The following is a 12500-nucleotide window of genomic DNA, read 5'->3' on the forward strand; positions in this document are numbered from 1 at the left end:
ATGCGTGGCAGTAAGTGGGACAGCGTGAAGCCGGTGCTGAGGACGCTGCAGGAGTCCTTCTCCGCCCACATCCACACGGCGCTGCTCATCAAACCCGACACCTTCTGGCAGAAACACAAGACCAACCTGGGCAGCGCCAAGCTCAGCTTCGAGGTACGCCTGCAGGACCGCCGCCGCCTGCGCTGCACGTCCCCGCCTCTCACTGTCCTGTCTCTGTCCACAGACCAGCCTGGTGTCGGTGGAGGGCCTGTCCCGCCTCGTCGACCCCTCCCAGCTGACGGCGGACCTGGGCGGCTCGCTGGAGTACGACCATGTGGAGTGGACCGAGCTGCGTCTGGGCCTGGAGGAATTCTCAGGGGCAGCTACGCAGCTGCTGGCCCAGCTGGAGCAGCTGGAGGCCGGACTGAACCGCACCCCAGAGCCCCAGGACGTGGACGAGGCCCGGAGGTGAGCTATTCCACGAGCTCTGAGACGTTCAGGGAAGATCTGTGTGCTGACCTCCATGTCTTCCCTCATCAGACTCCTGGAGGAACACGCCCGCCTCCGGAACACCATCGCCACTGCACCAGTCGACGCCCTCGATCGGGAGGGGCGGAGCTTGCTCCAGCGCATGCGTCTGGGCCCCACCCACAGCGATGCCTCTAATGAAGGCGGTGGTGGAAGCCACGGCAGCTGGCTGTCAGGCGGCGCAGACTTCCAGAGCGTGGCGCCGAAGGTGTCGTCTCTGCTGGACCGGCTGCAGGCGGCGCGCGGACACCTGCTGCAGAGCTGGAGCGACAAGAAGCTGCACCTGGACCAGGCGCTGCAGCTGCACCTGTTCGAGCAGGACGCCACCAAGGTGAGGCGCACGGGGGGGGGGGGGGGGGGGGGGGGGGGGGGCTGCAAAGAAAAGACAGCAGAAGAAGAAGAGTTCAGTGATGTACACGTGTGTGTGTGTGTGTGTGTGTGTCAGATGTCGGAGTGGATCGCCCACAGTAAGGAGTTATTCATGCAGAGCCTGGCAGAGGTCGGTCAGAACCACCAGCACGCCGTCGACCTCCAGACACAACACCAGCACTTCACCGCCAACTGCATGGTCAGTGTGTGTGTGTGTGTGTGGTCTCACTCTGTGTTTACATTCTGGACTGACGTGTGTGTGTGTGTGTGTGTGTGTGTGTGTGCAGAACGGCAGTGTGAACGTGGACAGTGTGGTTACTGTGGCGGCGAGGCTGGCAGAGGCCGGCCACTATGGAGCGGAGAGGATCGCCTTGGTGTCGTCAAGGTTACAGGAGGACTGGAAGTCCCTGACCACGGCACTGGAGGAGCGCAGCAACACGCTCGCCATGGCGACCGGCTTCCACCAGGGGGCAGAACAGGTGACGAGGCGTCATTACACGGAAACAGGTCAGGTGATGTCATCAGGACTGACCGCTCTCTGTGTGTGTGTCGGTGCAGTTCCTGCTCCGGGTCCAGGGCTGGGTTCAGCTGTGCTCCGAGGGGGCGTTGCCATCGGCAACAGCAGAGCTGGAAGCTGCCATAAAAAAACACCAGGAGCTCAACGAGGAGATCTCTGCCAACTACACACAGGTACGGCTGTCTGTCCGCACACCTGTCCGTCCCTCTGTCTGTCCGCGCACCTGTCCGTCCCTCTGTCTGTCCGCGCACCTGTCCGTCCCTCTGTCTGTCCGCACACCTGTCCGTCCCTCTGTCTGTCCGCACACCTGTCCGTCCCTCTGAGCACCTGTCCGTCCCTCTGTCCCTCTGTCCCACTGTCTGTCTGAGCACCTGTCCGCCCCTCTGTCCCTCTGTCTGTCTGAGCACCTGTCCGCCCCTCTGTCCCTCTGTCTGTCTGAGCACCTGTCCACCCCTCTGTCCATCTGAGCACCTGTCCGTCCATCTGTTCCTCTGTCCCACTGTCTGTCCGCGCACCTGTCCGCCCCTCTGAGCACCTGTCCGTCCCTCTGTCCCTCTGTCCGTCTGAGCACCTGTCCATCCCTCTGTCCCTCTGTCTGTCTGAGCACCTGTCCACCCCTCTGTCCATCTGAGCACCTGTCCGTCCATCTGTTCCTCTGTCCCACTGTCTGTCTGAGCACCTGTCCGTCCCTCTGTCCATCTGAGCATCTGTCCGTCCCTCTGTCCATCTGTCTGTCTGAGCACCTGTCCGTCCCTCTGTCCCTCAGTCCACCTCACCATCTGTCCGTCTGCAGGTCAGTGAGAGCGGTAAAGCCTTATTGGAGGTCCTCCAGCGTTGCCCAGCGACCGAGTCTGAGGAATCAGCGACCAAACCGGACTTCACTACTGCAACGCATTGCATCATGGGAGTTCTGCATCAGGTGATGCAGGTACTGGAAGCCCGTCCTCCATCACAGCAGGACCACAAGCAGACAGACAGGGGGACTGATTTTCTTCTTCTGTGCAGGGTCACCATGAGGTGGAGGGGGCGTGGCAGCACCGGAAGCTCCGCCTCCACCAGCGCCTGCAGCTGTGCGTGTTCCAGCAGGACGTCAAACAGGTACGACCCTCAGTCCAGATACAGGTGCTGATGTAGATTCAGACTGAGACGGCTGTCTGTCCCTCAGGTGCTGGACTGGGTGGAGCAGCACGGCGAGGTCTTCCTCAACAAACACACCGGCGTGGGGAAGTCGCTGCACCGAGCGCGAGCGCTGCAGAAACGCCACGACGACTTCCAGCAGGTCGCCCAGGTAACACAAACTCAACAGTGTTTCTGCTGGATCACAACACATCACAACACTACACAACGTCACTGTGTGTGTCTGTGTGTGTCAGAACACTTACACCAATGCAGAGAAGCTCCTGGAGGCTGCGGACCAGCTGGCTCAGTCTGGAGAGTGTGAGGAGGAGGAGATCTACCAGGCAGCACGAGACCTGGAGCTCCGCATGCAGGTAGGTCCGCGGCGGCGGCGGCGATGATGGCGGCGGCGTCATTTACCTGCCGGAGGTCAGAGTTGTTTACGTGTGTTTGTGCTGCAGGCCTTCATCCAGCGTGTTGAACAGAGGAAGCTGCTGCTGGACCTCGCTGTGTCCTTCTACACACACACAAAGGAGGTGAAACACACACACGTGCACACAAACACAGCTCCTCACCATTCGATGATGATAATCTTCCTCCTCCTCCTCCTCCTCAGCTGTCGGCGTGGATGGAGGGCCTCCAGAAGCAGCTCTCCTCGGACCTCCTCGTCTGTCCCGACACGGTGGAGGCCCTGCAGACTCTGATCAGTCAGCAGCAGCAGCAGCAGGCCAACACACAGGTACCCGCTCGACTCTGACCTCTGACCCCCGATCCCATCGTAACAACCTAACCCCCCGCCTGACCTCTGACCTCTCACACTAACCCCACCTCTAACGCTGACCCGCAGGAAGCTGCGATGAGTGTCATCCGGGAAGGAGAAGACCTCATCCTGCAACTCAGGTACACACAGAGCAGGGTGCGCTTGGTTCAGCTCACACTGCTGCACCAGCGGCGGGAGGTGCTGTGCTCACCCTCAGGCCTGTGGAGCATGTTGTGATCCTGGGTGCGTTTGTTTCAGACCTCAGGGCAGCTCGGTGGGCCACGTGGAGTCGGTGCTGCAGCAGTTGGAGGAGTCTCACGTCCAGCTGGAGGAACTGTTCCACCAGAGGAAGATCCGCCTGGACGTCTACCTGCAGCTCCGCATCCTGCAGCAGTGCACGCTGGAGGTCTGTCCTCGTCCTCTTAATGATTTCTTCCTCCCTTACAGCTGTGAGTCAAATGTGCATGTACTGTTGCCTAGGTAACTGGGGAGATGGACGCTTGGAAGCAGGACCTGCAGAAACAGACCCAGGACTTCTCCACCGAGAAGCTGGCGTCTCCTCGGCTAGCCGACACGAACCAGGACAAGCTGTCCCAGGAGAAGCTGACGCTGGGCCAGTCGCGGTTGGTGGAGGCTAACCCTGAGGCGCTAACGCTAGCACAGCAGCGCATTCACAGGTAAACAGACCCACCTGACTCCGCACTTCCTGAACCGAGGCAGGACTGACAGATGACTGATTGATTGACAGGCACATGGAGCGCCGGCTGGCGATGAACAACATGATCTATGAGGTCATCCAGCAAGGTCACGACCTTCAGCAGTACATCACAGAGGTGCAGGCATCAGGTAAGACCTGGACACACACATCAGAGACACAAGATCCAGCTGAGAGGGTCTCACCAGACCTGCAGGAGGGTTCGCCCCAAAGAGACTTATTCAAATGAATTCAGGACCTTTGATGGCGCCGACCAAACAGAAAGGGACGGCAGAGCCGCCATGTTTTATCAACCAGCAGGCCCTCAGACACACACTGATGATGTCAGGGGGGAAAAGGGGGCAGAGAGGATGGGGGAGGGGGAAAGGGGGATGGGGTTTCCATGGAAACTGCTCTCTGAAGCACACAGCTGGACCCTATGGAAACCAGAGTATTGAATTTGGCATGGAGACACACACAGATACACACAGACACACACAGATACACACACACACAGACAGTCACACACAAACACACAGTCACACACAAACACACAGTCACACACAGACACACACCGACACACACACAGAGTCACACACAGACACACACAGACAGTCACACACACACACACACACACACAGTCACACACAGACACACACACACACAGTCACACACAAACACACACAGTCACACAGACAGTCACACACACACACACACACACAGTCACACACAGACACACACACACACAGTCACACACAAACACACACAGTCACACACAGACACACACACACACAGTCACACACAAACACACACAGTCACACACAGACACACACACACAGTCACACACAGACACACACACAGATACACACACAGATACACAGACACACACACACAGACACACACACACACAGTCACACACAGATACACACAGTCACACACACGCAGACACACACAGACAAACACACAGTCACACAGACACACACAGACACACACACAGTCACACACAGACACACACAGACAGTCACACACAGACACACACAGTCACACAGACACACACAGACACACACAGACACACACACACAGTCACACACAGACACACACACACACACAGATACACACAGTCACACACAGACACACACAGACACACACACACACACAGACACACACACAGTCACACACAGTCACACACAGACACACACACACAGTCACACACAGACACACACACAGTCACACACAGACACACACACACAGTCACACACAGACACACAGAGACACACAGTCATACACAGACACACACACACAAACACACACACAGACACACACACACACAGTCACACACAGACACACACACAGTCACACACAGACACACACACACAGTCACACACAGACACACACACAGACACACAGTCACACACAGACACACACACACAGTCACACACAGACACACACACACACAGACACACAGTCACACACAGACACACACAGACAGACACACACAGACAGACACACACACAGAGCTGTATTTGTGAGCCCAAATGTCCTAAAATGTGTGTGTGGGTGTGTGTGCAGGTATCGAGCTGTCAGAGGTGGAGGGAGGCCTTTCCTCTCAGGTGGAGGAGCTGCAGCGCCTCCTGCAGGACAAACAGAAGGAGCTGCAGCAGATCGCAGATCACACACACACACACCTGGAGCAGAACCTGCAGCTGAGACACCTGCAGAGTCAGGTCAAACAGGTAACACACACAGAGGGGGGTGTATGCGTGTCACACACACACACACACACACACACAGAGGGGGGTGTTTCCGTGTCACACACACACAGAGGGGGGTGTTTCCGTGTCACACACACACAGAGGGGGGTGTATGCGTGTCACACACACACACACACACAGAGGGGGGTGTTTCCGTGTCACACACACACACACACACACACACACACAGAGGGGGGTGTTTCCGTGTCACACACACACCCACTGAGACGCCGTCTACCTGTGTCAGGTGCTGGGCTGGATCTCGGAGGGGGAGGTCATGCTGTCGTCCTGCATGTTGAACTCCAGCTGTCTGTCTGAGGCCGAGCAGCTGCAGAGGGAGCACGAGCGCCTCCAGCAGGCCATTGAGGTTAGTGCAAGGAGACACACACACACACAGGTCATAGATTAGTTACTCATACAGTGAATGAATGATGGTGTCCTTGTGCAGAGGTCGGGGTTGTCATGGAAACGGGATTCAGACAGGTAGTGACATGAACTCTGTTTCTGCAGGCGCTGCTGCACGCCGACTCCCTGCAGAGGACCCACCAGGTGGCGCTGGCTCTGCAGCAGAGGGCGGAGCTGCTGGTCAGGTGAGCCGCAGGCCTCAAATCATCAACCATTACATCGTAGAGCCGTTTAACCATGTGACCTCCCTCCTCAGGTCGGGACACTACGACCCGGACGCTGTGAGGTCCTGTGCCCAGACGGTGGCGCTGCACTGGCAGACGCTGATGCTGAGGATCGAGGACAGGCTCAAACTGGTCAACGCCTCCGCCGCCTTCTACAGGACGTCACAGCAGGTAACAGTGAGCGCATGCACACGAGGGCGCCGTCACACACCTGCACACAGAGTCACTGAGCGCGTGCATTTCCAGGTGTGCGGCGTCCTGGAGAGTCTGGAGCAGGAGTACCGGCGGGAGGAGGACTGGTGTGGAGGAGGAGAGAGGCAGCCGGAGCAGCTGCTGCCACTCATCAGCAAGCACATGGAGCAGAAGGAGGCCTTCCTGAAGGCGAGTGTAGCCCCTCCCACCTACTGTCACCATCCAATCATATCAAAGGTCGTGACTTAACCATTAATGCTCCCGTTTCCATGGCTACAGGCCTGTACTTTGGCGAGACGGAACGCTGAAGTTTTTCTGAAGTATATTCACCGTAACAGCGTTACCATGGCGAACATCTCCGGCCACAGCATCACCGTCTCCGGGGTAACCGAGGTCACTGGGCACTCCAGGGTGCCGGAGCAGCAGGTCAAAGGTGAAAGACGCAGCGAGAGAGAAAGACGTTAACGTGACGCATCTCTCCGTCAGCTGATCACGCCGTGTGTGTGTGTGTGTGTGTCCTCAGGGATCCTCAGCGAGCTGCTGCAGAGGGAGAACCGCGTGCTTCACTTCTGGACGCTGAAGAAACGCAGGCTGGATCAGTGCCAGCAGTACGTGATGTTCCAGAGCCACGCCCAGCAGGTAGGCGCCGCCGCCGCCACCGCCCACCACATAGCATCAGCTCTGACAGAACATGTGTGTGACGCCATCTTTCCTGTGTAGGCCTTGGATTGGCTGCAGCAGTCAGGTGACCACTACTTGGCCACACACACGTCGCCGGGGGCAACAATGGTGGAGACACAGGAGCTGCTGAACCAGCACAGAGAGTTCTGCGTTTCCGCCAAGGTGCTCAACCAATCAGATTTATTGTACATGTCTCTGCGTCCCTCAGAGACACAGACTTCCTGTCGCTCACCGTGGCGTTCTGTCTCTCAGCACACGCAGGAAAAGGTCCACCTCCTCATCCAGCTGGCTGAGAGCATGCTGGCTAAAGGCCACGCCCACCGCACCGAGCTGCGCCGCTGCGTGTCCACGGTGGACAAACGTTACCGCGACTTCACCGTCAGGGTGGGACAGTACCGCCACCTGCTGGAGACGGCGCTGGGCGGCTGCTCACAGGTAAGAGCTTTAAAGAAGGTGGAGGGAGGATGGAGGAGGTGTCGGGTGGTGACAGACCTGTGTACGGTGTCCCCGTCAGGACAACAAGGACCTGGAGCTGGAGCTCATCCCCAACAGCCTGTCAGACTCCGACCCCGAGGTCAACCTGTCCGACCCGAGTCACCAGGTCAGCGACGAGAAGAGACGCTCCGCCCGCAAGAAGGAGTGAGTACTGTCATGTGACAGGAGTACTGTTAGCACAGGTGCATGCTGGGTAACACACCTGTGCGTGTCCTCAGGTACATCATGGCGGAGCTCCTGCAGACAGAGAGGGTCTACGTCAGAGACCTGCAGGAGTGCATCGAGGTACGTTCACACACACAGTCACATGACAGCCTGTCACACTACTTCCTGTAGTATGACATCAGCACTTCCTGTTGCAGACGTACCTGTGGGAGATGACGAGCGGCTCGGAGGACGTCCCTCCCGGCCTCACCAACAAGGACGACATCGTGTTCGGGAACATTCAGGACATCTACGAGTTCCACAACAGGTGCGGTCACATGTCCCGCAGCACGTCACACACTGTGTGTGTGTGTGTGTGTGTGTGTGTGTGTGTGTTGATGCAGCTCTCTGTGTCTGCAGTATTTTCCTGAAGGAGCTGGAAAACTACGAGCAGCTTCCTGAGGACGTGGGACACTGCTTCGTTACCTGGGTAACCAGTTTGTTCCAGCTGACGCTGATGTGTGTGACTGATATGAAAATAATGATGTATATGTGTGTGTGTGTGTGTGTGTGTGTGTGTTTGCTCTCAGGCTGATAAGTTCCACATGTACGTGACGTACTGCAGGAACAAACCCGACTCCAGTCTACTGATCCAACAACACGGCGTGGGATTCTTCGAGGTCAAACACGCCCGAACACGGCACAGCTTTAATGAAACTCCTTAAAGCCTGCGGTTCTGATGGACCTTTGTGTGTGTGTGTGTGTGTGTGTGTGTGTGTGTGTGTGTGTGTGTGTGTGTGTGTGTGTGTGTGTGTGTGTGTGTGCAGGAGGTGCAGAGGAGGCACGGCCTGGCAAACTCCATCTCCTCAGCGCTCATCAAACCCGTTCAGAGGATCACCAAATACCAGCTGCTGCTCAAGGTAACGTCTGAACCGTGTGTGTCTGTGTGTGTGTCTGTGTGTGTGTGTCTTACAGTGATACCTGTGCTTGGATCTGCAGGAGCTGCTGGCCTGCTGTGAGGAGGGCAAAGGTGAGATAAAGGAAGGCCTGGATGTGATGCTGAGCGTCCCAAAGAGAGCTAACGATGCTATGCACGTTAGCATGCTGGAAGGTAACGTTCACACGTTGTTGTCGCACACACTGTGTGTGGATGTGTGTTAAGGTGTCACACCGTGTCTGCAGGTCTGGAGGAGGGTCTGGAGGTGCAGGGCGAGCTCCTCCTGCAGGACTCCTTCCTGGTGTGGGAGCCCAAGTCTCTGATCAGGAAGGGGCGGGACCGACACCTCTTCCTCTTCGAGCTGTCCCTCATCTTCAGCAAGGAGATCAAGGACTCGTCTGGACGGACCAAGTACCTGTACAAGAGCAGACTGAGGGTGAGTCCTGCACGCGCTCAGACAGGGACGCCATGAACACCAGCTGAACTGTGTGTGTGTGTGTGTGTGTCAGACCTCAGAGCTGGGAGTGACGGAGCACATCGAGGGGGACCCCTGTAAGTTCGCACTGTGGGTTGGACGGACGCCGACCTCAGACAACAAGACGGTCCTGAAGGTACCCGAGTCCACAGAAAAGGTGTCCCCCCTCGGGAGTTTCTCTGACCTCCTGTTTGTCTCACAGGCGTCGTCCCTGGAGCTGAAGCAGGAGTGGGTCCGGAGCATCCGGCAGGTGATCCAGGAGAGGCGGGGCCACCTGCGGGGGGCGCTCAGGGAGCCCATCCCCCTGCCGAAGACACCCAACCCCACCCTGGGACGCCAGCGCAGCATCACACGGAGGTCAGCCGTTAGCACGTCCACGTCAGATGCCGCTCAGCATGTGATCTGACCTCTGATCCCCATAATCCTCGCTCCAGAACGTTCTGTCCTCGCACAACACGACAGCACCTGGGGCGTCCACACACTTGTGACCATAATGTGTGTGTGTGTGTGTTTCAGGGAGACGAGCGAGGACGCAGACAGCCTGGGTGACGCCAGCAGTCAGCCCGACACCGTCTCCATCGCATCACGAACGTCACAGAACACGGCCGACAGCGACAAGGTAACACACACACACACACACACACTGTAAACAGGCGCACACACAGTATACACAGGAGGGGTGTGTCAGTGAGCGCCTCATGACCTCACCACTGCTGCAGCTGGCTGGGTGTGTGTGTGTGTCTGAGGGAGTTTCCTCTGCTCTCGCTGCTGGACAGTCGCTCCGCTCTCTGCTCTCCTGAAGAAGGTACGTGTGACTTGTTTAACCTGCTGTGGGTTGGTTGGTTGGTTTGGGGCCTGTGGGGTCAGCGGCTGCGACCTCTGACCTCTGCCTCCAGCTGTGGGTGGTTGTGTGTTGGTGGACGGTCGCAGAGAGGCATGAAATCTTCTGTGGAAACAGAGTCGGAGTGAACAGGATGTCTGGATGGAACGGCTCCTCACAAACTGCATGTTTATACAAACACTGTTAAAGTCTGATGGTTGGTTTGAGCTGCAGCACACACACACACACACACACACAGACACACACACACACACGCTGTTCTGTCAGCGCTGATCACAGCTGTGTTCCATTTGCTCGGGGAAACACCCCTCTGAGTGTGTGAGTGTTTACTCCTCCAGCCCGCGGGCTCCAGGTCACCATCAGTCAACGCACAGCGGAGTCAGCGGTTACCATGGAGACCTCGTCTCGCTGTCCAGATCACGCGATGATTTGTGCTGCTCGTTTGGCCCAATCAGAATGAGGGTGTTGGGACGATGCATGTGGCCTTCAGGGCTCACGCTCGGGTCGTCCGTCACATGCCTCTCTTTAAATCTGCTGACAAAGGCCGACTGATCCGTGTGAACAAATAATTATAGAAAAACATTTGATGAATACAAACACAGAGGACGTCCACGTCCTGTTGGACTGATCGCTGTGATGTCACGTGTCTCACCTGCAGCTGTCCGGAGGCTGCGAGTTAGTGGTGGTGCTGCTGGACTTCAGCTCCGGGGGACCAGGAGAGCTCAGCGTCCGCTGCGGTCAGACGGTGGAGCTGGTGGAGCGCTCGGCGGACCGGCCCGGGTGGTGCCTGGTCAGAACCACAGATCAGTCACCACAGCAGGTGAAGCACTGTCGTGTGTGTGTGTGTGTGTGTGTGTTGTGAGTCTTTGTGTTGAAACCTGCTGCTTCTGTTTGGTTGCAGGAGGGTCTGCTGCCGATGAGCGCCCTCTGCCTGTCACACTCTCACAGTGCAGCCGACATGGAGGGGCTCATCCCGGCCTCCACCACATCCTCCAGTACCTCATCCACCTGCACCACCACCTCAAACTCCTGCAACTCTTCCTCCACTACCACCACCACCTCAAACTCCTCCTCCGTCAGCGCTGCAAGGGGTGAGTGTCCTGCACACACGCACTTCCTGCCTCAGCCCGATGTCACTTCCTGTTTAAACAGAGGGAACTTTAAACATCCTCAGCCTGTGGTGGCGTGTCCTGATGTCACACTTCCTGTCTCTCTCAATGCCCACTAAATATTTAAATCTCTCTCACACACACACACACACACACACACCCTGCAGAGTTCTGCTGCTACACATGAAAAATTGAACCTGTTTGTTTGTCAGAAGATGCTGCTTCACATTAACATCACAGGTTAATGTGTGTGTGTGTGTGTGTGTTACTATCTAAAGAAAACAATTGAACTGCAACCATGTGAGTGTGAAAGTGGCCTCGGCTGCTCTGTCCACCTTTAATCTGTAATCTGGTTTGGCAAGAAGTTTCACACACACCCACATTCTCTCTCACACACACACACACACACGGTGCAGAGGTGAGACAGTTTCAGGGTTAAACATTGACCTGAGGGAGTTTCAGACAGACAGGAATCTGCAGTTTAGCATCCTGTGTGTGTCTGTGTCTCTCTCTGTGTGTGTGTGTGTCTGTGCATGTGTGTGTGTCTCTCTGTGTGTGTGTGTGTGTCTGTGCATGTGTGTGTGTGTGCCCCCCTGCTGGGTCTTCTCCCCCGTCATGAAACAATGGCAGCAGCAGGTTAAAAATAGAGCTGCTGTGTATTTTTGTTCTGGCTGTTTACACACATAATAAACTGTTTACTCTGCAGCGTTTTTTAGATTTATGGTTTAAAGTTCTTTCTTTAATTATTGATCCAATCAAATCAATGACTATATCTCTGAACACATTACAGCTGACTTTCATTTTCTAAACTTACACTTTCATCTGCCCTGCTTTTTATTGGGGCTGTTTCTGTGTAAAAGCCCCGCCCCCTTGGTCTAACTCCGCCCCTGGTAGCTTAGCCCCGCCCCCTCCGCCCTCTGCCTCCTGTGTAGTTTCACTGAGCTCTGAGCAGACACACATCTCTGTCTTCACTCTGTCTGGTTTGTAAACGGACTGATGTGGCAGCATGCGGCGGGGCAGAGGTGCATGCTGGGACTGTTCAGGCGTCTGGGGCTGGATTGTGAGAGAGGGAGAGGACGATCGAGGTGGGTTCAAAGTGAGAGAGAGCGAAAGTGTTAGGGAGAAGTGTGTGTGTGTGTGTGTGGTTAATGAGTGATAGAGCGAGGTGACTTTGTGTTGCTGTCTCTACCAGAATGTGATTGTGTGTGTGTGAGTGTGTGTGAGTGAGTGAACAGGACACACAGGTTTTCTTTACATGTATGGAAGAAACTAGAACACACACA

The 12500-nt window shown here is 56.3% G+C and overlaps 1 protein-coding gene across 1 annotated transcript in view; it reads left to right on the forward strand.

Moving 5' to 3' along the window:
* Positions 1–12500, forward strand: part of LOC114431969 (kalirin-like) — a 19840-nt gene that overhangs the window by 2044 nt on the left and 5296 nt on the right. Inside the window, exons 4-41 of the mRNA XM_028399667.1 lie at positions 1–153; positions 224–447; positions 520–838; positions 953–1075; positions 1164–1355; positions 1435–1566; positions 2187–2321; positions 2399–2491; positions 2559–2681; positions 2767–2883; positions 2971–3045; positions 3126–3248; positions 3357–3409; positions 3528–3675; positions 3750–3946; positions 4018–4115; positions 5533–5696; positions 5962–6081; positions 6225–6304; positions 6376–6514; positions 6590–6724; positions 6815–6968; positions 7059–7174; positions 7256–7378; positions 7469–7651; positions 7731–7855; positions 7930–7996; positions 8074–8183; positions 8276–8345; positions 8446–8535; positions 8683–8775; positions 8855–8966; positions 9038–9228; positions 9302–9403; positions 9470–9624; positions 9784–9886; positions 10767–10928; positions 11010–11199. The exon at positions 1–153 is cut by the window's left edge and continues 40 nt beyond it. Coding sequence (XP_028255468.1) covers positions 1–153; positions 224–447; positions 520–838; positions 953–1075; positions 1164–1355; positions 1435–1566; positions 2187–2321; positions 2399–2491; positions 2559–2681; positions 2767–2883; positions 2971–3045; positions 3126–3248; positions 3357–3409; positions 3528–3675; positions 3750–3946; positions 4018–4115; positions 5533–5696; positions 5962–6081; positions 6225–6304; positions 6376–6514; positions 6590–6724; positions 6815–6968; positions 7059–7174; positions 7256–7378; positions 7469–7651; positions 7731–7855; positions 7930–7996; positions 8074–8183; positions 8276–8345; positions 8446–8535; positions 8683–8775; positions 8855–8966; positions 9038–9228; positions 9302–9403; positions 9470–9624; positions 9784–9886; positions 10767–10928; positions 11010–11199 — 5089 coding nt within the window. The remainder of the gene's footprint in view (positions 154–223; positions 448–519; positions 839–952; positions 1076–1163; positions 1356–1434; positions 1567–2186; positions 2322–2398; positions 2492–2558; positions 2682–2766; positions 2884–2970; positions 3046–3125; positions 3249–3356; positions 3410–3527; positions 3676–3749; positions 3947–4017; positions 4116–5532; positions 5697–5961; positions 6082–6224; positions 6305–6375; positions 6515–6589; positions 6725–6814; positions 6969–7058; positions 7175–7255; positions 7379–7468; positions 7652–7730; positions 7856–7929; positions 7997–8073; positions 8184–8275; positions 8346–8445; positions 8536–8682; positions 8776–8854; positions 8967–9037; positions 9229–9301; positions 9404–9469; positions 9625–9783; positions 9887–10766; positions 10929–11009; positions 11200–12500) is intronic.

This window comes from Parambassis ranga, chromosome 2 (genome assembly GCF_900634625.1).
Source record: "Parambassis ranga chromosome 2, fParRan2.1, whole genome shotgun sequence".
NCBI lineage: Eukaryota > Metazoa > Chordata > Actinopteri > Ambassidae > Parambassis > Parambassis ranga.